The 27,206-nt window shown below is 45.5% G+C and overlaps 1 protein-coding gene across 3 annotated transcripts; it reads left to right on the forward strand.

The window, feature by feature from the left end:
* Window positions 1-184: 184 nt before the first annotated feature.
* Window positions 185-26,035, forward strand: ANKLE2 (ankyrin repeat and LEM domain containing 2). 3 transcript variants are annotated; one of them, XM_025473472.3, is made up of 14 exons: window positions 268-406; window positions 1,234-1,346; window positions 7,063-7,536; window positions 11,267-11,473; window positions 12,626-12,819; window positions 12,901-13,089; window positions 15,561-15,683; window positions 17,364-17,430; window positions 18,830-19,002; window positions 20,711-20,817; window positions 21,727-21,911; window positions 22,339-22,984; window positions 23,587-23,718; window positions 24,133-26,035. In XM_025473472.3, exons 3-14 carry the CDS (start codon window positions 7,068-7,070, stop codon window positions 24,332-24,334), a joined length of 2,694 nt encoding a protein of 897 aa, XP_025329257.1. In that variant the 5' UTR covers window positions 268-406; window positions 1,234-1,346; window positions 7,063-7,067; the 3' UTR covers window positions 24,335-26,035. The 3 variants fall into 3 exon arrangements, with proteins under 3 accessions (XP_025329256.1, XP_048958125.1, XP_025329257.1); XM_025473471.3 differs by lacking the exon at window positions 1,234-1,346 and having other exon boundaries at window positions 185-406; XM_049102168.1 differs by lacking the exon at window positions 1,234-1,346 and having other exon boundaries at window positions 185-406; window positions 12,650-12,819.
* Window positions 26,036-27,206: the final 1,171 nt, after the last annotated feature.

Here is a 27,206-nt window from a genome sequence, read left to right on the forward strand (position 1 = left end):
CGTCTACACCAGGGACTGGGTCCCGGGCCGCGCTCCTCGTCGGGCCGCCGGGCGCGGGTGCGAGCTCCCCTTCCGCACGAGCAGTCTCGGGCCCGCACCCGCCACCCCCCCCGCCGGGACGGCGCCGTCAGGCAGGGGCGCGGGCAGCCCGGGGCGCGGGGTCCTGAGGCGGGCGGCCTCGTCCTCGGCGGCGGCGGCGGCGGCGGCGGCGGCCGGGCGGCGGCGATGCTGTGGCCGCGGCTGGCGGCGGCGGAGTGGGCGGCCCTGGCCTGGGAGCTGCTGGGCGCCTCGGTGCTGCTCTTCGCGGTACGCTGGCTGGTGCGGCGGCTGGAGAAGCGGCCGCAGGGCCTGGCCCGGAGTGGGCCCTCAGCCCCACTGGCTGGCGCGGCCACGACCTCGGCCCCAGGTGAGGCCTGTCCGCCGGCGCCCGCGTCCCTCCGCTCGCTGGCCTGGCCTGGCCTGGCCTGCCTCGCCCCCTCCCCGGCCCCTCTCCTCTCCTCCTTCCCCGGCCCCTCCCCTCCCTTCCCCTCTCCCTGACCCGTTCCCCTCCTCCCACCCCTTCCCCGACCCTTTCCCCTCTCCCTTCCTTCCCCACCCCCCATCCTCCTGTCCCCCCCCCCCCCCGCCCTCTCCCTCCCCGGCCTGAGGCTGGTGTTTTGGGAAAGGCCTAGAGTGAAACTCTGGAGTCTTCAGCAATCAGACAATGGGGAAGCTGGGAGCTCCGGGCCTGAGTCTGCGGGCGGTGGTTGTGTGCGGGATCCCTGTGTGGCGGAGGCGTCCTGGGGCCCTGCGGCCTGCGATCCTCGCCCCCGTCCCGTGCAGCACGGACTGGTGGGCCCGCTGCATGCCCTCGGGACCCTTTTCAGTCACGCTTAGTTTACCCTTTTGTGCGAAAGTCTGATTTCTTTCTGGAGGATGAGCGATAATCCCTCCTTAAGTGCTCTGGTAGGAGGAGATTTTGCTCCCAGAAAGTAAAATTGAGGAGTCCAGCTGGCAGTCTCATGGCTAACAGGGTCCATAGGGGTGACTGGCTTCTCTTGTCCTGGCTTTACAGCAGAGGAGCCAGACGGTCCGAGGCAGGCCTCCTAGCTCTGGCTGAGACTACGCGGTTTGGGGCAGCGGCCTGTTCCCCCCAGGTCCAGCTATCCCCCATCCTGATTGTTTTACCTTCTGTCATCCCCTTAACAAAGTTTTAGCTGACATCTTGAGTTAATAGCATGCTGATTTGTCCAGGGACACCGTCCACCCTGTGCCAGGTTACTGCAGGACACCAAGACGGCCGGTTCCCCAGATACTAAAGCTAAGTGATGTGTGTGGCCAGTAGAGCATGGAGCTAAGAGATTAAGGTTTGGAGTGTCTTTTTTTATTAAAAATTTCCTTTTTAAGTTTTCTATTTTGAAGTCACTTTAGACTTATAAAAAATTACAAAAAGATGTTACACAAATACACATATGAAGAGATGCTCAACATCACCAGCCAAGAGTGAAATACAAATTAAACCTACAGGGACGCCTGGGTGGCTCAGCAGTTGAGCGTCTGCCTTTGGCTCAGGGCGTGATCCTCGGGCCTGGGAGGAGTCCCACATTAGGCTCCCAGCCTGCTTCTCCCTCTGCCTGTGTCTCTGCCTCTCTCTCTCTGTCTCTCATGAATAAATAAATAAAATCTTAAAAAAAACTTACAATGAGATGTTATGCCTATTAAAGTGGTTAAAATAAAAATACCACAAATTGTTGGTAGAAATGCTGAGAAACGGTCTCTCATTTACTGGGTCTCTGGTGGAAAGGTTAAAGGTTCAGCCTCTCTGAAATCAATCTGGCAGTTGCTCAAAAATGTAACTGTGCACTGCTTTCCTGAGTATTTATCATAGAGAAATGAAAACTTACTTTTACACAAAAACCCACGTGACTGTTTATAACTACTTGTGTCCAAACAATGGAAGCAGCTCAAAATGTCTTTTGAGGGCTGAACGGCTAAACAGAGTGTGGCACATTCATACCGTAGAGTGCTACACAGCAGTGGAAAGGCAGGGAAATGCTGCTGGGTCTCTGGGGCATTGTGCTGACTGAAAAAAGCCAATCTGTGGAGGTCTGTAGTGTATGATTTCATTTATGATAACGTTCTTGAAAAGTGGCAGTGATAGAGAACAAATGAGTGGTTGCCAGAGTTTGGCGACAGTGGAGGAGGTTGAGCATGACTGTAAAGGGGCGGCAGGAGATCTTTGTTGTGGTGGAACACTGAGTAGTCGGTTTTGAATTTATACATGTGGTGGACGGTCCTGGAATTCCACATGAAGAGCAGAGTGATGCAGGATGTGGCAAAGCCTAGCCCGTGTCAGTTTTCTGGTGTGCTGCAGCATGTAAGATGTCACCAGTGAGGGATGCTGGGAACTGCCCATACTATTTTTGAACTTGTGTTTGTAATATCTTCAAAATAAAAAGTTAGAATCAGTATACCATTCACTTATATTCCCTGATGTTAGTATATTATGTAATCACCATAAGGGGGACAACCTGGAAGTGTTCATTATTCACATTGCAGACTTGACTGGGTTTCCCAAATTGTCATCTTGATCTGTGTCTTGGTCAATCAGGGTCGGGCAGCTACTTTGGATTCTAGCCCAGGAGTCAGCAAACCTCATCCTGTCAGCCATATCCAGCCCCCTCCTATTTTTGTAAAGTTTTACTGGATATATAGCTTTTCTTGAGTGTTGGAGAGACCTTATGATTCACAGGTCTCAACCTTAGCCTGGCACCCTTTGTAGCAATTTGCTGACCCCTGTTCTGGCCTCTCCTTCCCCTTGTTTGTAGCTCCCTTTGGTCCTAAGGAACCTGGCTTTTGCTAGCAGCTATCCAGTTATTTGCTGATTCCTAGAGTAGGCATAAGGTAGCTTCAGAATTGCTGACCTGTATAGTGCACAGTCCTATACTGTTGTTCATTTACTAGGTATTCTCTCCCTCCTTATGTTTCTAATTTGTAATGCAGTTGAACTCATTTGTTTTGATTTATATTCCACTTGGGGTCTTCCCCCATCTTTTTGTTTCTTATTTTTTAGTATGTGAATCACAAACATGTTTCTGAAAGAAACTTTTATGAAGTGATACTGAGAAGTATTGCCCTTCCCTGGGCTGGCCCTCTGTCCATTCTTTCTACCCAGTTTTTACCCCTCCACCACCAGCAGGTACCCAAGCTCATTTGTTGCTGCTTTATTCTTTATTTTGTACACATAAACAATTATATTTTGTGTTATGAATACTAATTACAGTGTATTAAAACCCACTATTATTTTTATTCAAATGGACTTTCTAGCATATTATGTGTTCTGCAAGATTAATAAGCCTGTGTTACTTGATAACTTAGTAACCAGAACTGACAGTTATGGATAATTTGTCAGTGTCAAACACAGCAGCACAGACTTCTCATGTATTATTTTATCTAATTTTCTTTTTTCTTCTTCTTCTTCTTTTTTTTTTTTTAAAGATTTTATTTATTTATTCGAGAGAGGCAGAGACACAGGCAGAGGGAGAAGCAGGTTCCATGCAGGGAGCTGATGTGGGACTTGATACTGGTACTCGATCCCGGGTCTCCAGGATCAGGCCCTGGGCCGAAGGCAGCACTAAACCGCTGAGCCACGAGGGCTGCCCTATTTTATCTAATTTTCAATGCAGCCTAAGAAGTAGAGCTGTTATATCCATCTTACAGATGAGGAAACAGGCTTAGAGTTTGCATGACTTGTCCAAGTTCACACAGTTAGTTCTGTGATGTAATTATTCTACTTACTGTTTGACTAGATACAAGGACAAAACCCCTTTCACACTAGCTCAGGTTAGAAAGATAGCTTTAGAGCAATGACATGGGAAAACTAGACTTTTGTAGGAATGGATACAACTCTTCTGTTTATTCAGTGTCTGCCCCACTTGTCCCAATCCCTTGCATGTGGCTTTTTTTCTTCTAAGATTTTAATTATTTGAAAGAGCGCAAGCAGGGAGAGGGGCAGAGGGAGAAGCCGACTACCCACTGAGCATGGAGCCGGATGTGGGACTCCATCCCCAGACTCTAGGATGATGACCTGAGCCAAAGGCAGACACCCAACCGACTGAGTCACCCAGGCGTCCTCCCCCTTGCTTGTGGCTTTTACCTTTCTTGTGCCTTTCATATCAGTTTCCTACCACTGAGTCACCTCTGTTGCTCTTATATCCACATATAAAGGGAATCTTCTTAGGTACCCTCCCTGGGTAGAATCCTGTGATCAGTAGGCTGCCCCCCTTCAAAATCTTTGGCAGGTTTTTGGGACTGTGCAGTACATTCATTGTTTAAAAGGATAATATCCTCTTTGCAAATAAGTAACAGCCATTTTTGAAATCTTGGAATTGGGAAGGGGTGGTGGCATTAAAAGCTTAGAAAAACAATACACAGGGGCATCTGGGTAGCTTAGTCAGTTGAGCTCTGACTCTTAATTTCAGCTGAGGTCTTGATCTCAAGATCATGAGTTTAAGCCCTGCATTGAGCTCTCCATGCTGAGTTATGGAGTTTACTTTTTGTTTTTACTTTTTTTAAATTTTTATTTATTATTTATGATAGTCACACACACACACACACACACACACACACACACACACACACACACACAGAGGCAGAGACACAGGTAGAGGGAGAAGCAGGCTCCATGCACCGGGAGCCCGACGAGGGATTCGATCCCAGGTCTCCAGGATCGCGCCCTGGGCCAAAGGCAGGTGCCAAACCGCTGCGCCACCCAGGGATCCCTGGAGTTTACTTTTAAAAAAAGTAAAAATAAAAAAATACGCAGAAATAGGGTAATATAATGAATTCCTTGCTTGTAGTCATCGCCTGGCTACGAAAGGTATTAATATTTTGTGAATCTTATTTGTCATTGCCCCCTCCCCAGCTCTCCTTTTTTATTATTATTATTATTATTTTTTTAATTTTTATTTATTTATGATAGTTACAGAGAGAGAGAGAGAGGCAGAGACACAGGCAGAGGGAGAAGCAGGCTCCATGCACCGGGAGCCTGATGTGGGATTCGATCCTGGGTCTCCAGGATCGCGCCCTGGGCCAAAGGCAGGCGCCAAACCGCTGCGCCACCCAGGGATCCCAGCTCTCCTTTTTTAAAAAAAATTTTTTTAATTTATTTATGATAGTCACACAGAGAGAGAGAGAGAGAGGCAGAGACATAGGCAGAGGGAGAAGCAGGCCCCATGCACCGGGAGCCTGACGTGGGATTCGATCCCGGGTCTCCAGGATCGCGCCCTGGGCTAAAGGCAGGCGCTAAACCGCTGCACCACCCAGGGATCCCAGCTCTCCTGATAGATACATATACACACACACGTATACATACACCTCCTCTGGTTAAACCTTTAAAATACATACGTGTGTGTGTGTATTTTTTTTTTAATTAAAGATTGATTTATTTGTTTTCGAGAGAATCTCAACCAGACTGCTGCTGAGGTCAGAGCCCTACATAGGACTCCATCTCATGACCCCAAGATCATGACCTGAGCCAAAATCAAGATTTGGAAACTTAACCAATTGAGCCACTTGGGTGCCCCTAGAGTAACTTAAAGTTAATCTTGGATGTCCCATCATTTCATTTGCAAATATGTCTTTTAAAACTCTCTACTCTTTGGTTTTATTGATTACCGTGTGTAATTGTTTTTTCATCCCTTCTAGAAGTTTCTCTGCTTCTTCTTTTAATTCTTTGTATTTGTTCCTTGTTATACCTGGTGTATTATTGGTGTTAAAATCACCATCTATGCGCTTATGACTCCCAGACCTGTTATTCACTCTGAACTTGTAAATCTTGGACTTGAAAACTGAAATGCCCAGTTGGTGGCAGTAACGTGATTCTGATGCTCAGTGCCTAGGTCTTCATCTTTCTCTCTCTAGCATTCTCTATCTCAGGTGAAGTCACTCATAAGCAACTAGACTGGAAATCTGGCTGTTATCCTAGGCTGACTGCAATACCTCAACCCCCACCCCTCCATGGCATCTGGTCCATCTGTCCTTAAGACCTCCAGTTTTTCTAATCTGAGCCCTTGTTTCCACCCCTGTTATTTCTTACCTTCTTCCCAATTCTTGCTGACCATGCTTAAGCCTATAATCCATAGGTTTACCTGCTCTTTCTCCAAAGGTCTCCATTAAAACCCTTGTTCAGTTCACACCCACTTGTTGGGTTGCTGTGTAACTTGAACAAGTTACTTAGTGTCTCTGTGATCTGTAAAGTGGGGGGTGAACAGTAATGATACCTGCCACACAGAAGAATTATGACCATTAAATACTTAGCCATGTAGTGCACTTACACTAGAGCTAGGCATTTGGAAAGACCCTCCCAAAACGTTAAACATGAGCTACTTGTTACCAGTATTAGCAGAGTGACTGCCAGAGCTATCTCTGTGGCTCCTCTGGTTAAATCTTTGCATAAATAAATTTCCCTTTTTTTATGGAATAAAGTACAAATATATTTGTAGGTCTGTTTCTGGAGTTGGATTTCTGATGGATATTGTTCAGTTGCCTTCCTTGGGTTTGTCCCACTTACACTCTAGAGAAAATGAGTGTGCTTATTTCCCCAGGGTGCTTACCTTCTTGGAATGTTAGTATATCATGTAATAGTAGCAGGTTCTGACATTCTTATCCAAATGAACCAGAAACTGCTTAATTTTTTATTAGTTTATTAATTTTGAAACAGGAAACTTCAGAAAGTTCTCATAGAGGGCTCAAAGACTACAAAAAATAAGGAGAAACTGGATTGAAATGAAACTGAAGCCAGCTTTATTGCTACTGCTGGATATTTTTTTATTTTTTTATTTTTTTTATGATAGTCACACAGAGAGAGAGAGAGAGAGAGAGGCAGAGACATAGGCAGAGGGAGAAGCAGGCTCCATGCACCAGGAGCCTGACGTGGGATTCGATCCCGGGTCTCCAGGATCGCGCCCTGGGCCAAAGGCAGGCGCCAAACCGCTGCGCTACCCAGGGATCCCTTGTTTTGTTTTTTAATGAGAAAGGATGTACTTTTAGCCATCAGATTGATTTTTGTTTTCTTGGGCCTAGGTGAAATGACAATGGATGCCATCTTGGCACGACTGAAACTTCTGAATCCCGATGACCTTAGAGAAGAAATTGTGAAAGCTGGATTGAAATGTGGACCCATTACATCAACCACAAGGTTCATTTTTGAGAAAAAATTGGCTCAGGCTTTATTAGAACATGGAAGAACACTGCCTTCATATCCTCCTGGCCTTGACACCTCAGATGCCACCACTCTAAGCAAGGATGCACAAAGGGTTTTGAAGTCTGCTGTAGGAAGCCAGGCTGAGCAGGTTGGCTTGTCTGAAGACAGAGATTTTGGTTATAGCATGGGCTTGAATCCTCCAGAAGAAGATGTCATGACATCTAAGACCTGCTCCATGCCCTTCAGTGCCACCACTGGGGTCAGTGGCCACAAAGCCATGGTGAGGGCCTCTGTGGAGCAGCCTCTGTACTATGGGGTGTGCCCAGCATATGAGGACATCCCAGCGAGAAATGGTAATGTAACAAGCATCTGGTATTTCTTTCTTTCTTTTTAAGTGATTTTATTTATTTATTTGAAAGAGAGAGAGCATAAGTGGGGAGAAGAAGGAGAAGCAGACTCCCTGCTGAGTGGGGAGACCCATGTGGGGGCACCATCCCAGCACCCTGAGATCAGTGACCCAAACCAAAGGCAGATGCTCAACTGACTGAGCCATCCAGATGCCCCACATCTGGTATTTCTTACACAGATGGTACATGGACAGCAGGGAAATGTGATGTTGAAAATCTTGAACCACAGAGAAAATTTAATCACCATAATTTTACCAAGTGAGACACTGTTAGCATTTTTTTTAAAGAATTTATTTATTCGGGATCCCTGGGTGGCTCAGCGGTTTGGTGCCTGCCTTTGGCCCAGGGCATGATCCTGGAGTCCCGGGATCGAGTCCCGCATCGAGCTCCCAGCATGGAGCCTGCTTCTCCCTCTGCCTGTGTCTCTGCCTCTCTCTCTCTCTCTCTCTCTCTCTATGCCTATCATGAATAAATAAATAAATAAACCTTTAAAAAAAAAAAAGAATTTATTTATTCATGAGAGACCCAGAGAGAGGGGCAGAGACACAGGCAGAGGGAGACACAGGTTCCCTGTGGGGAGCCCGATGTGGGACTCGATTCCAGGACCCCAGTATCATGACCTGGGCCAAAGGCAGATGCTCAACCACTGAGCTGCCAAGGTACCCCACTGTTAGCATTTTTATGTAGAACTCTGCTGAATTGTTTGTAAATGTGTTTGTGAATTTTCATTTAAAAAATTTTTATTTTGGGATCCCTGGGTGGTGCAGCAGTTTAGCACCTGCCTTTGGCCCAGGGCGCGATCCTGGAGACCCGGGATCGAATCCCACGTCGGGCTCCCGGTGCATGGAGCCTGCTTCTCCCTCGGCCTATGTCTCTGCCTCTCTTTCTCTCTCTCTCTCTCTGTGTGTGACTATCATAAATAAATAAAAAATATTAAAAAACAAAAACAACAAAAAAATTTATTTTATTTTTTAAAGATTTTATATTTATTCATGAGAGACAGAGAGAGAGAGAGACAGAGACACAGGCAGAGGGAGAAGCAGGCTTTATGCAGGGAGCCCGATGTGGGATTCGATCCCAGGACTCCAGGATCATACCCTAGTCTGAAGGCAGGCGCTAAATGGCTGAGTCACCCAGGTGTCACTAAAATTATTTTATTTTAGTTAATTAATTTGATAGGCAGCAAAGTGAAGTTTTTTGAGCCATAGTACAAAGCTCCCAAAGAGCGAGGGGGACTCGAGAGGGTTGCCTGTATATGTGAATTTTTAAAAATGAAGAAAATTGGATTCTTTGAGACATGCTACATATACAAATAGGTTTTGACTAGCTACTATTTGCTGATAAATTTTTTCCCTTTTTTTTTTCAGCATAATCTGAATACCTTTTAATGTAAATGGCTAGTACAGTTATAAGTAGTTTTCAACATCAAAGATTTGCAATTAAAAAAAAAAGACTTTGAGAGAGGAAGATAGCATGCATAAGTGAGCACGAACAGAGGGAGGGACAGAGGGAGAAAGAAAAGCAGGCTCTATGCTGAGCAGGGAGCCCGACTCGGGGCTTGGTCCCAGGACCCCAGGATCATGACCTGAGCTGAAGTCAGATGCTTAACTGACTGAGCCACCCAGGTGCCCCTAGAATTGCAGTTTTAAAGAAGACTAAAGTAGATAGCACTGGAAAGAGTTAATGAAAGCTTGGTATTGATTAGAATGTCAGAAATTATAGACTATCATTATTGTGATACCGTTTGTGGGAGTACTCCAAAATAGGAGATTTGTTAGACATATTATGTACCATGAGTAGAATGGAATATTATTCAACCATAAGAATTTTTTTTTAAAATTATTATTTATTTATGATAGTCACGGGGGGGGGGGGGGGGAAGAGAGAGAGAGAGAGAGAGAGAGAGAGAGAGAGGCAGAGACATAGGCAGGCTCCATGCCCCGGGAGCCCGACGTGGGATTTGATCCCAGGTCTCCAGGATCACGCCCTGGGCCAAAGGCAGGCGCTAAACCGCTGCGCCACCCAGGGATCCCCAACCATAAGAATTTTTTAAAGAATCTTGACACTGGAAATAGTCATGATGCAATTTCTATTTATTTTTAATCTTTATTATAAAAATTGCTTTTATTTATTTATTTATTTTAAATATTTTATTTATTTATTCATGAGATACACAGAGAGAGGGAGAGAGAGGCAGAGACACAGGCAGAGGGAGAAGCCTGCTCCATGCAGGGAGCCCGACGGGGACTCGATCCCGGGACTCCAAGATCACGCCCTGGGCTGAAGGTGGCGCTAAACCGCTGAGCCACCCAGGGATCCCCCTAATAGTTGCTTTTTACAAAACAAATATTGTAAAAGTGAAATTTCTTTCTTCCTCCACATCCAAATCTTAAGTCACTAGGATTAACCACTTTATAACTGCTTTTGTGCATTATTCCTGACTCACCTATGTTTTATTTATATATATGTATTTGAATTCAGATTTTTATTTTTGGTATATTTTCATTTAAAAGTAACACAGATCTCTATATAAAAATGTACCTTATTTTTATTTTCACAAAATGGTAAGTAGAAGTGTTGGGTCAGAAGGTACCCATTTTTGGGATGCCTGGGTGGCTCAGCAGTTAAGCATCTGCCTTCGGCTCAGGGAGTGATCCCGAAGTCCTGGGATCGAGTCCCACATCAGGCTGTCTGCATGGAGCCTGCTTCTCCTTCTGCCTGTGCCTGTGCCTCTCTCTCTCTGTCTCTCATGAATAAATAAATAGAACCTTTAAAAAAAAATTAAAAAAAAAAACAAAACATCCCCTACACAGCCTGTCTCCCCAGGTTTTGCCTGCTGAGGCAGACATGCACCAAGAACACAATGCAAAGCGACTATCTATGATGTGAAGGAACATAGGAGCCAATCTAGGCAGAATTGAGTTGGGGGTGAGGGAGCTTCCTTACCTGGCAGCTCAGAGCCTGGGTGGATCAGCGGTTGAGTGTCTGCCTTTGGCTCAGGGTGTGATCCCCAGACTGGGGATTGAGTCCTGCATTGGGCTCCCCTCAAGGAGCCTGCTTCTCCCTCTACCTGTGTCTCTGTCTCTCATGAATAAATAAAATCTTAAAAAAATAAATAGTATCCTTAGATATGTTACATATGTGTACAAAATACACATCTTTATATCCAAGCCCATACATATGATCAAGCTTAATGTGTTCTTTTGACCAGCTAAGGCCCTTTTTCTTCAAGATTAAAAATCTGAAATATTGGGGCACCTGGCTGGCTCATTCAGTGGAGTATGCAACTCGATCTCAAGTCCCATGTTGAGTGTAGAGCTGATTTTAAAAAATAAGTCTTTAACGGATGCCTAGGTGGCTTAGTCAATTAAGTGTTTGCCTTCAGCTCAGGTCATGACCCTCAGGGTCCTGGGATTGAGTCCTATCTTGGGTTCACTGCTCATTGGGGAGTCTGCTTCTCCCTTGTCCTGTGCCCCTCCCCCTCGTGTTTCTCCCTCTCTCTCTCTCTCATACATAAATAAATCTTTAGAAACAAATCTTAAGGGAAAAATCTGAAATATGAGAGAAAAACTGAGTAACAGTTGTTTGTTATGAAACCCGGGGCCTTCAGGTGTGAACTCTGTGATAGTGACTCCGATTATTCCTCTCTAATTTTCCTATTACTTTTTCCATGCAGAAAGGATTCATGTTTATGAGGATAGAAAGGATGCATTGCAAGCTGTCAAAATGATCAAAGGATCTCGATTTAAAGCTTTTTCAACTAGAGAAGATGCTGAGAAATTTGCTAGAGGAATTTGTGATTATTTTCCTTCTCCAAGCAAAGCCTCTTTACCACTTTCTCCTGTGAAAGTAGCACCACTCTTTAGCAGTGGTGGACTGAAAGGTAAATTATGTAGCAGCTCACTTCTTGGTGTTACTATTAGGTGGGCCCCAGGTGTTTTGTGCTTTCTTCCCCATGTATTGTCATTGGTTTTCTCCTTTGAGAAGTTCAGTTTGCTAGGAAGTAGAGAGCTAAGGCCCAGGCCATGGATAATGGGTCAGCCACCTGGTCTGGGGATGACCCTGAGGATAGAGACAGTGGGCCAGGCATTGGCTCCAGGCCCTGGGGAGGACAAGGCCAAGGAGAAGCAGCAGAGGGGCCACAGTTGGCCCTTTTGTTTTGCTCCCTTTGTTTCCCTCTCTCCTTGCTGCCCGTGGGAGTTAGGGGCTTTGTTAGGCACTGAGACTTGCCTATACCTACTTGTAGGACTGTGCCATCTGCTTTGACCCGGATAATCCTGCAAAAGTTGAGCTCACCTATAGGACCTGTCCAGTCAGAGATCTGGCCATACTCACTCTGGGTCCAGAGCAGGGTCTTCTGAGAACTCTTTTTAGCACTGTGCAGAACCCTAGCAGTGTCTAACTTTGGCCCAGCTCTGTCTTGTCCCCTCCAGGAGCTCACAGCTGTCCTGTTGCCCTGGCTGGCTAGGGCTCCCGGGAAGGCACCTTTTCCTTGTGGACATAAGGCCTTTAGTCAAAAACCTCATCTGCTTGCTTTTCTGTTTCCTTACTTGGCCCTACATAGGTCTTTCTTAGGGAGGAATCAGAGTGATTTGGAACAGTTACAGGTTTCCCTCTTTACAGTTTGTGAAAATATTCCTCTAGAGATTGCTTTCAGACTTCCCCAGGTGGTTGTAATTAAACAACAAAAAAATCACTTCTGGCTCCACTCTGCCTTTATGGGAACTCTGCTCGTGGAAGTTCTTGTACAGGTGCTGCTGGTGTGCCCTCATCCCTCTTCACAAAGCCTTTTGCAGCTAGAGTCCAGTGAGGTCCTTTTGCTCTTGGACTTTTGCCGTAGTGGTATGTTTGTGCCATGTTGTTGGCTTGAACACAGGCCCTTCTGCTTTATATGCTAATTGATGCTTATTTGTTAATCCCAACTAGGATATAAGCTCTGTGGGAAAGATTTTTGTTGCCCTCATATAGCACACAGTGGGTGATGAGAAAATGTTTGTGAAGTTAAATGTTCTTAAATTCTATCTTCTAATGACAGATGGTTTGTACTTGTCTGAGTCAGAAACTGTAAACAGAGAACGTGCCAACAGTTACAAAACCCCCCGTACTCAAGATCTCACTGCCAAACTTCGAAAAGCTGTGGAGAAGGGAGAAGACGACACCTTTTCCAATCTCACCTGGAGTAATCCCCGGTATCTCATTGGTTCAGGGGACAATCCAACCATCGTGCAGGTAAGCCTGCTTCCAGCATTGTTAGCATCAAAAGACTGTGGTTGACAAAAATGAAGCTCAGAATCTGTAGTTTTATTTCAGGAAGGATGTAGGTACAATGTTATGCATGTTGCTGCCAAAGAGAATCAAGCTTCTATCTGCCAGCTGACTCTGGAGACTCTGGAAAACCCTGAGTTTATGCGGCTCATGTACCCAGACGATGACCCAAATATGCTGCAGCAGCGCATTTGTTACATCGTTGACCTATACCTGAACACTCCGGACAAAGTGGTGAGTGTGCCGTAGGAAGAGTCATAGCCAGTCTAAACAAGACTTATGTCTCTCATATGTGATTATTAACTGCATCCCCCTGCATGTGGAGAGGAGATGTGCATTCATTGAATTCACCTAGCTTAGAAAGGGATGGATGACAAGATCCATTCACACACGAGAGCTCTGCCTCACTAGGCAGGATGCATATAGCTCTCAGCTTTGTGCAAGGATATGTCCCTCCTGGCCTTTGTCCAGAGAGGCCTGAGCTGGGCTTTGATGGGAAGATAAACCAGTGTAACAACCTGAAGGGAGAAGAAAGTAAAAAGGGGTTTTGGTGCCTTTTATTCTAGGATTCTGTATCTTTTTTTTCCCCACTTAATATTAGGAATATTTCCTGCAGAGTTAAAAATTTCAAAGGGTTGGTTTTTAACGATGCGTAGGCTTACATAAGAATTCTTAAAACAGAAGAATTTTACTTATTTACATAAAGCAGAACCTAGTGATAGCTTAGAGCCAAGAATTGTAAACTCAGAGCAAGTCTAGGAGTTTGAAAAGTTGTGGTTGTCACAAGAAGGAATAACAGAAGCATGTTGGAGTGGGACATGACTTACTATTTCATGATACATGTCGAATGACACATTGAACTCCAGAATTGTAAAGCAAGGATAACTTTTAAATTAACAAGAGAGAGAAGGAAGAATAAAGATAAATTTGGCCAAGCTAGCACGATTATAGAAGGAAGTAAAAGTTTAGAAAACAATGGTTATATGAAAGCAATAGTAAGTGTAAAATAAGACAGAAAGAGCAGAATTAGAGTTGTGTCTGTTAGACTAAGAGTAGATAGACTTAAGGAAGGATTCCTAATTTGATTAGTATGTTCAGGAAGTGTGACTTGCAAAATATAACAGAGAGTGATGCCTGGGTGGCTTGGTGGTTGAGTGTCTGCCTTTGGCTCAGGGCATGATCCTGGAGTTCTGGGATCAAGTCCTGCACCGGGCTTCCTGCATGGAGCCTGCTTCTTCCTCTGCCTGTGTCTCTGTCTCTGTCTCTCTCTCTCATGAATAAATCTTAAAAAAAAAAACAAAAAAAAACAAAACTATAACAGAGAAGTGTGTGCCCTACAGAAAATACACAGTTTTTTTATTAATGTCTCTGTAGTATTCTCAGAAAAATGTGCATATGCATGTCTACAGGAAGCATTTAATAAATTCTTGAAATTAGATGTTATGGGCCATCTTTGACCATAACTCACTAAGAAGAGGAATCAATGACAGTGTTGGCCACAAATATTTGGACTCTTGAGAAAGTACCAGAGCACGGCAGAGACCAGCATGGTGAGAAGCCGGGCCAGGCTGGCCAGCAGTGTTAGAAGAACCGAGAGCCTGTTGTCCCAGCAGGAGTGAGGGCAGAGGTTACGGTCAAGCAGGTTAGGGTTAGGGATGGATGTTATGTAGTATGAAGGAAAGGAGTGGCCAGAAGGAAGTGAGAGTGTCGAGATCCCTTTGAGGTTGGGTGTTTTGAATGCTAAGTGAAAACATTGGCCCCTAACATGCAGCCCCATCATCCTCCCACCTCTGCAGGCCTAGCAGGGAAGATCAGGCTATTAGTAGAGCTTGGGCCACAGAGGTAGAGTTGTCTCAGGTAGAACATGAATCAAGAAAGTCCTAATTTAGACAGTGCACTAGAGCAGATCCTGCAAAGGACAGTCTGGTTTTGTAAATAAAGCTTTATTGGAACACAACAGTCCCCCTCTTTTTTTATAAAGATTTTATTTATTTATTTATTTATTTGAGAGAAAAAGAGAATGCGTGAAAGCACAAGTTGCTGGGGGGAGAGGGGAGGCAGAGGGAGGTGGAGAAGCAGACTCCCTGCTGAGCAGGGATACCCCACATGGGGTTCAATCCCAGGACCCTGAGACTGTGGCCTGAACCCAAGGCAGATACATAACTGACTGAGCCACCCAGGCACCCCCTGCTCGTTCTTTGTGGATCATCCATAGCTGCAGAGACATACATAGCAGGGTGGTTATGGCAGAGACTGGGTGGTCTGCAAGGCCTAAACTGTTCACTTTCTGAACCTCAGTTGAGAAGGTTTGCCAGTCTGGACAAAAGGGCAGGATATGGTCAGAGAATGCTGCTGTAGGCAATTGCCCAGACTTTTTTAGGTTCATGTGGGAAGAAATGAAAAATTATATGAAATGGTGACATGGTCATAAAGAGTGTACTTTGCCCTAGCTCATTTGTTAGCTCCCTCTGAACCTGGGCACCCAGGCACTAGGCAACAGTTACTAGGGTGCTGGGCTAGCCTCAAGTCCAGGCTTAAAGTGAGTATGCGCTTAACATGCCAATATTTCTCAGTTGTAAAAATAATGTCTTTTTATGGTCTTTTGTTTTTGATGATTTTTGTTCTGTTACTTATATTTATCTTAAAGCAACCTTTTGAAACAAACATAATTAAAGATAAGTATTCTTCCACTGCACCTCTCCCAGGGCTATGACACGCCATTGCATTTTGCTTGTAAGTTTGGGAATGCAGATGTGGTCAACGTGCTTTCTTCACACCCTTTGATTGTAAAAAACCCAAGGAATAAGTATGATAAAACTCCTGAAGATGTAAGTATCTATTAAAATACTGTTACTGTATACTGTTAGACATGAAAACATGTGAAATCACAGTATTGATCACAGCTACTGTGAAGTCAGTCACTGACCCTGTGAACATGTTTGCCTCACGAGCACACCATAGAACCATGATTACTAAGTAAGGTATACCATGAAGAAGACGCATCAGTAGAATCAGGAACTGATTCAGAATAATGAACTGCCCATGTTTGCTTATTTTATCTTCCTGAAACCGATGGTCATTTGTTCTCATCATCTCACAGTTTTTATCAAGTTCTGCTTATGCATTACCTCAGTTGACCAGGGAACTGGAGAATGGAGGAGGCAATGGTGATGGAGGAGGGGGTAGTGGTAGTGATGATGAAGGTGGTGGTGGTAGTGATGGTGAAGGTGGTTGTGGTGGTGCTGGTGGTGGTGGTGGAGGAGGTGGTGGTGGTGTTGGTGATGATGAAGATGGTGGTAAGGATGATGAGGATGGTGGTGGTGATGAAGATGGTGGTGATGGTGAGGATGGTGGTGGGTAGTAATAAGGATTATGGTGGTGGTGATGATGGTGCTGAAAGCAGCTAACATGTTTTTAGCTCATTATGTGCCAGGCACAGCCCTAAGTCTCTCCCAGGTATTCTCACCTGACCCATACGACTCTTGTCAGGACTAATGCTGGCAGTGGAGCAAAATGTGCGTTAGAGAGGGCAGAGGTGTGTCTGTACTTGTGAGGTGGGGGGTGAGGAGGATCTGACAAGAATTGAAAGATCGGTGATTTGTCCTGTGCATTGGAGCTGTTGTTGGCCAGCTGATCTGAACCAGCCAGCCCTTTGAAGTGGAATCTGTAAGGATTCTAATCTGTTAGTGAATGCTGCTTTTATAGTTGCTTTGGTTATATAAATAGTGCCCATTTTCTATAGAAACTTTAGAATACACATAAACAAAAATAAAATTCCCTATTCTACATCTCAGAAATTATCATTGTTTTTCATGAGTCACACTCAGCTTTTTTGTGTGCATAGGTATGTATATTTTTCACTGTAAAATGGTATTTGGTAACTAGTATTCTTAAATCACTTGCTATACCTCACAAAAAAATAGTTACACTACTTACAGGGTACAATGTAGTTGATTTCTCTTACAGGCTAGCCAGAGATGGTAATTTTGTGGTTCCTTATTTGAAGGTTATTGGTTTTTTATTCTAGTGAAAATGTTCTTGTCACTATAATTCTCTAAGGAAGAAAGTTGATTCCTGTAGTAGCAAGAATAAAACACTTGTGTTCCACACTAAATAGGAATTCTGTTTTAATCCAGCCAAACAACAGCAGTAGACAGGCCCCCGGGCATTGGAGTTCATGGAGCTGAAAGTTATACGTGTGTCTGCCTATTCCTGCCTGACTGATGTGGAAAACTAGAACCTGGAGGGTAGTATGAAGAAAGATCATAAAATTCACTCACAGAGTTTGTCCTCCTCGTCCTGACCCCTTCAGCTTTTACAGAACATTTTGGAAGAAAGATTATACTGTTAAACACATGTGCTTTGATTGTGGGCTTTATGAAATTTTCAATATTAGGACATTGTCCTTGTATTGTTAACTTTAAATTTTGTTTTTATAAAATCATTTTAATGATAAAATGTGACAAATTAAGATTTAGACTGTTCACATACTGTTTTTTTAAAAACAGGTCATCTGTGAAAGAAGCAAAAATAAGTCTTTGGAACTGAAGGAGCAGATTAGAGAGTACTTAAAGGGTAAGTTGGGGCATAGCGCTTGGAATGTAAGGACCACCAGTGGGGAAGGCCCTGGACTGCTCACTGAAGCAGGGTGACATCTTAGGGTAACAGACCTTGGGGTGGTCTGCTTCCTGAACCCCCAGCTCACATGCCACCTGTTGTCTTATAATGCCTCATTTGAAGCCTTGAACTTCTCTGGGAGACCACAAGTCGTCTGTCATTTGACTGTTCCTCATGGTGTCACCCTGTAATCTTTTCAGGTGTCCCATGTAGCAGGTGCCCAAGCACAGCCTGCAAGTTATCAGAGTGGAGAGTGGGAGGGGCTCTGCCTGGAGCTCTTTGATCTGGCAGTTGGTTGGCTTCTCAGATCCCGGTCAGCCCTTCCATGTGCTGCCCTCTGCGCCAGGTCTTGTTTCTCCTGGCTCCCTGGGCAGCTCCTTCCTGCAGCCTCATAGGCCCTGGATCTCAGCACTCTAGGCTGACTTTTGACCTGTTGGCTGCCCAGGGAGCCTGTGACCTGTGGGGGCAGCCCTTCCTGATCAGGTCTACGGGGGCTCACCCCTGCCTTCTGGGCCGTACTTTGTGGTCAGAAGCTTCAGGGAGCATGGAAGTGGCTGGTTTCAGAAAGGAACTTTTCCTGTTGTCTTCCTCTAGGCTGTTTCCAGTGTGTTTGGAAGGTGGTGGCAGAGGCATCTTTCCCGCCATCTGCAACTAGAAGTCTGGTGGCCCCACTTGCTATGTGACATGACAGCAGATACTTGAAGCTCGAAGCTCTTTGACCTGGCCCCATTTGCTGTCTCTCCTTGTCTCTTAGTTTCTGTTCCTGTTCATTTAAAGCAAGGGTCAGCAGATGCTTGCCTAGCCTGCCGCTAATCTTTGTAAATAAAGTTTTGTGTGACTGGCACACGAAAGCCACAACTATCCATCTGCATGTGGTGTCCTGACACTTTCCTGCTCCACTCTCCCAGGTGACATTACCACACTCTATCATTCTTTGTCCAGATTTCACATCAGAGTGTCCTGTGATGCCAGATCGTTTGAATTGTGTGTTCAGTGATAGAATATTGTTCCACAGATCAGGAAGGTTAAAAGAGATTAAAATAGAACTTCTTTTTAACAATTCTCAGGCTCCTACTTTTATGCTAATCTTGTTCATACAGGTCCTGCCTCAGTCTTTTTAGTACCTGGGGGTATGGAGGGGTGTTTGCTATTCCTCTTCCTTCCTTTTTATTTTCCCCGCAGAGGAAGAATGTGGTCTGACAGAAACTGGCCTCTCACCTAGGTTCTCTAGCTCCAGAGCTTTTTTATCATTGGATCCCTTGCAAAGCCCCTGTGTTTCTTGGGTTGTTTACCAGATGCCACTGAGGTGAGGACCCACCCAAGGAGATGCCTTAACCAGGGTATCTCCTCTTCCCAGGCCACTACTATGTGCCACTTCTGAGAGCTGAGGACACATCGTCTCCGGTGATTGGGGAGTTGTGGTCTTCAGACCAGACGACTGAGAACTCTCACATCGGCCACAGTGGAGGTGGCCCCAGAGACCCTGTTCTGACCTTGAGAGCCTTTGCAGGGCCCCTGAGCCCGTCCAAGGTGAGCTCCTGTAGAAGCTTCTGGACAGTTCCTGGCTGTCCCCACCAGAAGTGCTGGATGTTTCAGCGCTTGCTTTGTGTTTGGTCTTGAGATCAGGACTTGTGGAATCCCATTGAGGTGGTGACGAGGTTTGAGAACATCTGCTAGAGAAACAAGAGTGTCTTGATCCTGTTCCTCACTGGTTAGCCAGGGTGAATATGGTAGTGAGCCCATACTTCAGAGGAGCGAAGTTTACCTGGGTTAAATATCATCATCACCTGGTTCTTCTGTCCGTATCAGTGGCCCTTCTCATGGTACATGCCAGTCTAGTTGGGCTGTCCATTCCATATTCTTGGTTGTTTATTGTCAGTAGGAAATTTCCATTTGCAAACTGTGAAGTTCACCTTCGGGGCAGAGGTATTTCGTACACTGTTATCTTTCTTGTTAAAGATTTTAAAAGGGTGCCAGGCTGGCTTGGTTGGAGCATGTGACTCTTGATGTCAAGGTTATGAGTTCGAGCCCACGTTGGCTGTGGAGAGTACTTAAAATCTTTAAAAACGAAACATGAGACCTTCTATTTTAATGAAATTTAAAAATGATAATTATTTTAATTTTTAAAGACTTATTCAGGGATGCCTAGGTGGCTCAATGGTTTAGCACCTGCCTTAGGCCTAGGGTGTGATCCTGGGTTTCCAGAATCAAGTCCTACATCAGGCTCCCTGAATGGAGTCTGCTTCTCCTCTGCCTGTGTCTCTCACTCTCTCTCTCTTTCTCTCTCTCTCTCTTTCTCATAAATAAATAAAAGTCTTAAAAAAATTACTTATTTGAGAGAGAGAGAGAGCAGCAGGGAGGGGTAGATGGAGAGAGAATCTCAGGGAAATATCCCCTCTCAGCAAGGGAGCCCTACACGGGGCTTGATCCCAAGATCCTGAGATCACGACCTGAACCAGAACCAAGCATCGGATGCTTAACTGACTGAGCCACCCAGATACCACGATGTTAATAATTTTAAATAATTAGTTACCTGCAATTATAGAAGTGTCTGCAAAAACAAGTGTTACGAGTTATGGTTAGAGTAGGTTGCATAAAACAAAATTCTAATAAGAGTGACTTAAGGGCACCTGAGTGACTCAGCAGTTGAGCATCCAGGCTCCCTGCAGGGAGATTTTTAAAAGATTTTATTTATTTATTCATGAGAGACACAGAGAGAGGGGCAGACACAGGCAGAGGGGGAAGCAGGCTCCCTGTGGGGAGCCTGATATGGGACTCGATCCCAGGACCCCAGGATCATGCCCTGAGCCAAAGGCAGATGCTCAGCTGGTGAGCCACCCAGGTGCCTCTAAACAAATAAATCTTAAAAAAAAAAAAAAAGTGACTTAAAAATATAGACATGCATTTTCCTATTATGTGATGGGAAAGTGACTTGAGGTCCTTGGTGAGGCAGCTCTGCAGGGTCTACCTCAGGGTGAGGCTTCATCTTTGGGAGCCTGAGGGGCAGCTCGGAGCCTCACAGCCCAGCGTGGGCCACTGGAAGGGATCCTTGCCAGAGCCCCTTTGTGCTGCTGTCATAATGAGGCACTGGTTGTTTATTGGTCTAACTGCCATGCAGGAGGGCACATGAGGAGGAAGAGGGATGCCGGGAGGTACTCAGCTGGGTCTGTGATGCTGATGGGTCTCTGCATTTACCTGTGATGGGTACATTGCATAGCTTGGTACGTTTTCTCCTCAGGCAGAAGATTTTCGCAGGCTCTGGAAAACACCACCTCGAGAGAAAGCAGGCTTCTTTCACAATGTCAGGAAGACGGATCCAGAAAGAGGCATTGAGAGGGTGGGAAGGTACTGACTGGCTTTGTACAAAGGAACAGGAGCCAAGTGGCAGTGTCGTTTTGTATACTGTGCACTTATATGTTGGTTGAGGACGGAAACCAATTACAGCTGCAAAATGATCGTTCTGGGAAGTGTTCACGGTGAGGCGGGGAGTATGTGAAGTTTATTCATTGAGGTTTGCTTCCTGTGAATGTTACACACACTGTGTAGCACAGGTGTCCACCACAGCGGTCCCTCTGGCAGAGACTAATGGGAAGCATGTCCAGGGTGTGGCAGTGTTCTGTATGAGGGGACATATGCTGGGTGTCTCCTTGGCAGGAAATAAAACTCAAGAGGCAGATGTGGCTAGTAGCTGTTAGTAAAAAGTCCCTGAAAAGTGTTTTTTCCAGAAACAAGTGTTTTTAGTCAAAAAGCTAAGTTACAGTGAAATCAAAGCTACATTGATTGTTTTAGAATTTTTTTCTCAAACAGTTTCAAGTTTACAGCTTGAACTTGATAAGGATTTCCAAATTTTTATGTGCCTTAGGAAAACTAGAATCCTCTCCAACTTTATACAGTTGTTATATGGAAACAAGGCTGGTCTGTTATGGGGTTTTGTGTCTGATTTGTTGCCTCTCTGGCTTGTGAGAGTGGGGTGGGTGGTCAGGGACCCCTTCTCTCTCCACAGCTGCACTGCATTCAGTGACAGTCCAGGAGAGAAACCGTGCTCAGCCTTGTCCTGCTTGAGAAATGCAGAGTACTATCATAGCCCCAAATTTGTAATAAAAATCCTAACCAAGATTATAGGCATTGTTTGGCACTTCCAGCATAAAATGGCTGTTTTCTGAGCAGTCAGATCTGTGAGGTTTTTTTGGTGGGTTTTTTTTTTTTTTTTTTACAACTGGTTTTCTAACTGATGGATTGTACTTACTCTTGCAGGGAGCTGGCTCATGAGCTGGGGTATCCCTGGGTCGAGTACTGGGACTTTCTGGGTTGTTTTGTTGATCTGTCTTCCCAGGAGGGTCTGCAAAAACTAGAAGAATATCTCACTCACCAGGAAGCAGGCAAAAAGGCTCAACAGGACTCAGGAGAAAATGAAGCCTCTCATCAGGAGAACCCCTTTGGTAAGGACATTCAGACATCTGTAGGTTCTTGGAACTCGGACCCTGTCCTGTGGCCGTGGACCAACTGCGTCCATGTGAATGAGCACATACGTGCCTTCTCCTGTTCTCAGCCCACTGGTGTCGTAGCAAGTTTGATGGGAGGTGCCAGCCACTGTCACGTCCCACGTGCACCTGCCTTTGACCTTGGCTTCCTTCTCATTCTCCTGCCTGTGAAGGCGTTGCGCTGAGCCTGGATGCTGCTGTTTCTATGTGCAGGGACCTGCATGGCTTTTCTTAAGGGGCAGTGCAGGCTTCTGTCTGGGGGCCTGAGGACGTGGCTCTGAAGGAGTGTGGTTTGTGGCTGGTTCTGGGGATTTGCAGGTGCACTGTGTGATTCCTTGTGGACTCTTGTCACACACCTCTCTGAAGAACTCTCTCTCCCCTGTAGGCCATGCTCGGAAGTGCAGCAATTCGATCTCTGTGAGAGCATTTCTTGATGAAGATGATGACTTGAGCTTGGAAGAGATTAAAAATCGGCAGAACATGGCTCGAAATAACACCCAGCCCACAATTAGCACTTTTGGGGACTCGAAGTGTGACATCCTTCCCTTGGAGCAGAAGACCAATCTTATAGAAGCCTCCACCCTGACCAGTCCCCATAGCAGCAAGAATGGGTTCTTTAGCCACCTGAGCAGCGGCAGGACCTTGGGCAGGAAGCAGCCAGAGGCCCCGAGCACAGAGGAAGCTCTCCTCTCATCAGTCTCAGGCTTGACGGTTGAGCTTGATAAACTGAATTTGGAAGATCTAGGAAGTAACTTTTCTAAGACACCAAATAAAATTACAAAAAGTAGAGACAGGAAGAGCTTGACATCAAGAATGGACGTAGTCGAGAGTGACTCGTTAGAGCCGCCTGCTGTTGACACACTTAGAAATAACCAAAGCAGGACAGAAAGTGAAATGTCGGCCAAAATAGCTAAAATACGTCTGGGTCCTGATGCTCCTGTGCACAAGGCTCAGCAGAGTGGTTCCGTGTCCTCAGAGCCCTCAGGGGTCCCCACCACAAAGGAGCCTGTCCAGAGGCTCTTCCTTTTTGGGTATGAATGGGGCGTGTGCACATGGGTGAGGCTGTGGGGGTGGATGTGAGCACACATGGCACTGTCCTAGTTTTCGCAAACCTTTTCTCTACCCACAACGTGGTTGGATGTGGTTTTCTGGCTCCCATCTCTTTCATGACTTTGTAGCCCTGGGTGCTCTGTTATGATTGTCCAAGTTGGTGGGAGGTGTGTTCTTTTCAGTGCAGGTTCACATCTTGCTGTACTCCCTGGGGAAGTAGTCCTCCCCAGAAGGACTAGGCCAAGAACTTGGTGTGTTTTAGGAAGAAAGACCCATCTTCCCAGGGGACAGGCCCTTTGGGTCAGTCTTGTGGTCATTGACCCTGGGGGGGGGGGGGGGCTCAGAATTGCATGTTCGCAGTGGAGGGGTCCACCACTCCCCCGTGGGACAGTGTGGCCTGTCTGCCCCTGTGGCCTTTGTCCATCCACAATTCACATCAGCCGAGACAGCTGGTGCCTGTGGTGGCAGAGATGGGCCAGCAGTTGCCGTTCTGCTCCTGTGCAGGACTCTTGAGTACTGGTGTTGGAAGTCTTTTTAATCACAGGTGTTTCTGCTTTTTCTTTCCTTTTTTTCTGCCTTGTAGAGAGGAGCCATCAAAACTGGATCGGGATGTTCTGGCAGCTCTGGAGTATGCCAACGTGGACCCTCAGCAGTACCCAGCCGTACACAGATGGAAGAGTGCCGTCCTGTGCTACTCCCCCTCTGACAGACAGAGGTCAGTGGGCCTACAGAATAACCTGTAACACAGGGTTGTTGGTAGCTAGCTTCCAGAGCGGTCCGATCGCAGTTTGCAGATGTTCACATAGTTGTTCATCTAGAACACCGGCAGACTGGTTAGCCAGGCTTACGTGCAGCATCCTGATAGGGCCATAGTTGGCAGCGTCCCACACACACAGGAGGTGTGCACTTGGGTGGAAAGCAGGAGGTGATAAGGTGGAGATTTAGGATGGAAGGGTAGGGACTCCTGGTCAGAGCCACATGGGACTCCTGGGAAGTCGTGTGTTCTGTGACTTCAGATCCTGTGGTTCTGAGGTTGCAGTACCTCTACTGGAGCCCTGTGGTCCCCCAGGGCTTGGGTGCAGGGCCCATATCACCATCTGTGCTGACAGACCTTTCTTGGTTTCCTCAGTTGGCCAAGTCCTGCGCTGAAAGGGAAGCTGGAGTCTCATCAGCCGGACCTTGGCTGCCCCCACAGCTGCAGCCCAGGGAGAAGCCCCGGGAAACCCGGGCCCACACACTCCCCAGGCCTGGGCAACGCTGGGCGCTATAGCCCCGCAAGTGGGAGCCACCTCCGCAGGATGGCACGCCTGGCCCAGCTCACAGCCTTATAGGGTGGGTGTAAGCTGCTGGGCATCTCATTTTACTCTTTGTTTTTAAAGAAAAAAGGGTAATGTGTTTATTGCTGAAATTCTACCAAAAAGAATATATTCTGATTAATTTATTAGTCCTCATTTTGAGAGTAAAAGATTTTTAGAAAATGCTAGTGTTTTGTATAAAATTTAGTTTTCTGATGTTTTGGGAGAAGTTCATGGAAGCAAATCCAGATACGGATTTTCTGGAAACTGTCAATGTATAACAATGTGGACTTAAGTTTGCATTTGTAAGTGTAAGGCACCATTCCCATTCTGTGTGTGCCAGAAGCCCGGGCAAATGCCGGAGCTGGGGCTGCCCCGAGTTGTGCTCACTTCAATTCCATTCTTACAACAAAGATGAATTTTGTGCCAAAATTCATTCTTTCATTCATTTTTCTGGGAAGGATCTCTGACTTCTTAGTTCCTGATAGAAAATCTTTGTTTTGCCAGTTGGTCCCAGTGGGTAAGACCCATTGACAAGGTGGATGCTCAGGAGTCAACGAACCTCGAAGTTGACTTATACTTGCAGCATTTATAGTTACGGTCATTATAAACATTTAAGCTAGTGACCAGAAGATAAAACTAGCTTTTCTCTGGGAGTCAATCCTCTAGTCCGTGGGAGTCCTGGGAGTCCTGGGAGTAGTCCCACAGCACTTGAGAGGCCAGCAGCCCTAAGGGACCTGCAGTTCCAGTTACTTTGTTTAGTTGCTGGGGTAGTGCCAATAAAATGACCTTTAAGTTCTCTAGTTTTGAAATTTATTGCATATTTCCAAATTTACTTCCATTGGATTTTCTTTATAAAAGGGTATTGTGCTTTAGTACAGAAAATAGCAGTTTATCTTTGAGCCCTGATCATTTACCTTACTACATTTATTTTAGCTTCCCTTTGTCCATGACCTTCTGGGCGGTCTGCCTAGAGCATGGGGGTCACCTTAGAACTACTGCCTCGATAGACACCCACATACCTGAGTTGAGAGCTGACTTCTCTTGGGTGTACGTGACTGCTCACACACTGGTGGTGCTCTGTGAACATTTCCAGTGTTTGATCCAAAATGGAAAGCTCTACCAATTTTTGCTAAATTCAGTGCCTTTTGTAAATCATTTTTTATTTTCCTGAAACTTGGTTTTTGTGAATATACAGTGATACTAAGTAGGCATGAGATTTTTGTTTTTGTTGTTTACAAAAATTCTGAATTGGAACTTGTGTTAAAATGTATTTCATGTGCTAACAAGAGACAAGTCAGTAATATTGGAATCAAGATTTAGACTTTAAAATTTAAATGGTTGTTACACAGGGTGTTTTCATTTGTGGAATGATCTAGATATAACACAGAAAAATACATTCTATTCTAAAAGCCAATGGCATTTATAAAAGTCATCTTTGCTCTCAAAAGAAATTAGAATACAGATAGTACATTCACGGCAATGGTCTGCTTTCTGTAAAATTCTCTTCCATATGTTGTTGTAAATATTCCGATGGAAATTAAAAGTGTTCTGAGTTTTGCAGACTCAGTTCTTGTTTTCTGAAGTTTTAGGTGGTCTTCACCTGTTTGTTGCTATAAGGTGGTTCTGGCCCCAGCGAATGCATCATCATGTGTCTTAAGGTGATTTTGCATTCTTTTTTAAGCTACTTAATGAAATAAATAAAACCATGTGGTGGTAATTCTAAGCTTTCAGAAAGACTCTCACAGGTGCTGTTTTTATTAAAATCTTAAGCAATGTTGTGATAAACAGTGTGTTAATCTGATAGTGGTGAATTTGCTGTTTTCTGGCCCCTTTTGTTCTTAACATGATTGTGAAAAACTTTAACTTTCAGTTAAGCTAGCACAAAATTCCTAATTGCCTTTGGAAATGAGCAACCCTCTCTCATTATGTTGACAACTGACATGTAACTAATTCACGTCAAAAGAGATGATGGGAACCCTTCTGCCCCGATGGGGTGGTTCTGTGGCTCCGGCCGCAATACAAGGGATATGGGCAAGTCCCCTGGTCATTGCCTAGGCACAGCCACTGGCAAGGTGTTCTAGAACGAGTGCCCACCTCACGGAGCAAGTGTTGGTTTGCAGCCCTCTTGGGAGTGTCCTGGGTGAGATCGGTATGTGGAAGGCAGGAAGGGGCCAGGCCACTCCAGGTTGCCAGATGGCAGGTTTAATAAGCTGAGGAACTTACATACAAGGCTCATTATCGTCGGTGGCAAGGTGAATAGCTCCCTGCAGCCATCTTCCCAATCTGAAGAGTTGATCCAGAAGCCCCATTCTGTGCAGGTGTTGCCACCACCGCATCACCATCTCAAGGCTGTGTCCTTGGGGCAACCTCGGGGACCGGGACAGGTGAGTGGAATCCTCAGCCAAGGCTAGGAGGCCCTGAGGAGCTTATGGGTCAACTGGCCATCACATCTTTTTGAAGACCTTACTCCATTCCAGCATGGACAAGTCCTCTGGAATAATTTTGGCATGTTTGCAGCAACACTCACAGCTTTCAGGGGCAATGGTGGTCTGTGGGATTACTGCCCTGACATGCTGTGGCTTCACTGCCCCATTGCCCTGAGCTTGGTCTGCTCACTGGGCTGTTCAAAGCATGTGCTTTTCTTACTTATACTGATGTTTTGCGCTTGTACACAAAAACTGTGAGGATTTTCTGGTTTACAGATTGCACTTCTGTACCTTTCTTGGCTGTCTCAGAAGAATAAACAGCACAACACAATAGGAGGGATCCTTTATCTTCCCATTGATGTCATTTCAGGGTCCCTCATGTTATATGGGCTAATTAGCAGGCTTCATTTTGACCAAACTTAAGAATTTTGACCAAACTTAAAACACTTGCCATTTCAGAAGGCTTTGGTCATCTGTGG

Source organism: Canis lupus, chromosome 26, assembly GCF_003254725.2.
Source record: "Canis lupus dingo isolate Sandy chromosome 26, ASM325472v2, whole genome shotgun sequence".
In the NCBI taxonomy this organism is placed as follows: domain Eukaryota; kingdom Metazoa; phylum Chordata; class Mammalia; order Carnivora; family Canidae; genus Canis; species Canis lupus.

Bases quoted from the DNA above. Each gene is read 5' to 3' on its own strand.
- ANKLE2 (XM_025473471.3), top strand. From the start codon at position 226: ATGCTGTGGCCGCGGCTGGCGGCGGCGGAGTGGGCGGCCCTGGCCTGG. The intron at 407-7,062 runs GTGAGGCCTGTC...TCTTGGGCCTAG, and splicing joins GGCCACGACCTCGGCCCCAG to GTGAAATGACAATGGATGCC. The intron at 22,985-23,586 runs GTATGAATGGGG...TCTGCCTTGTAG, and splicing joins CAGAGGCTCTTCCTTTTTGG to AGAGGAGCCATCAAAACTGG.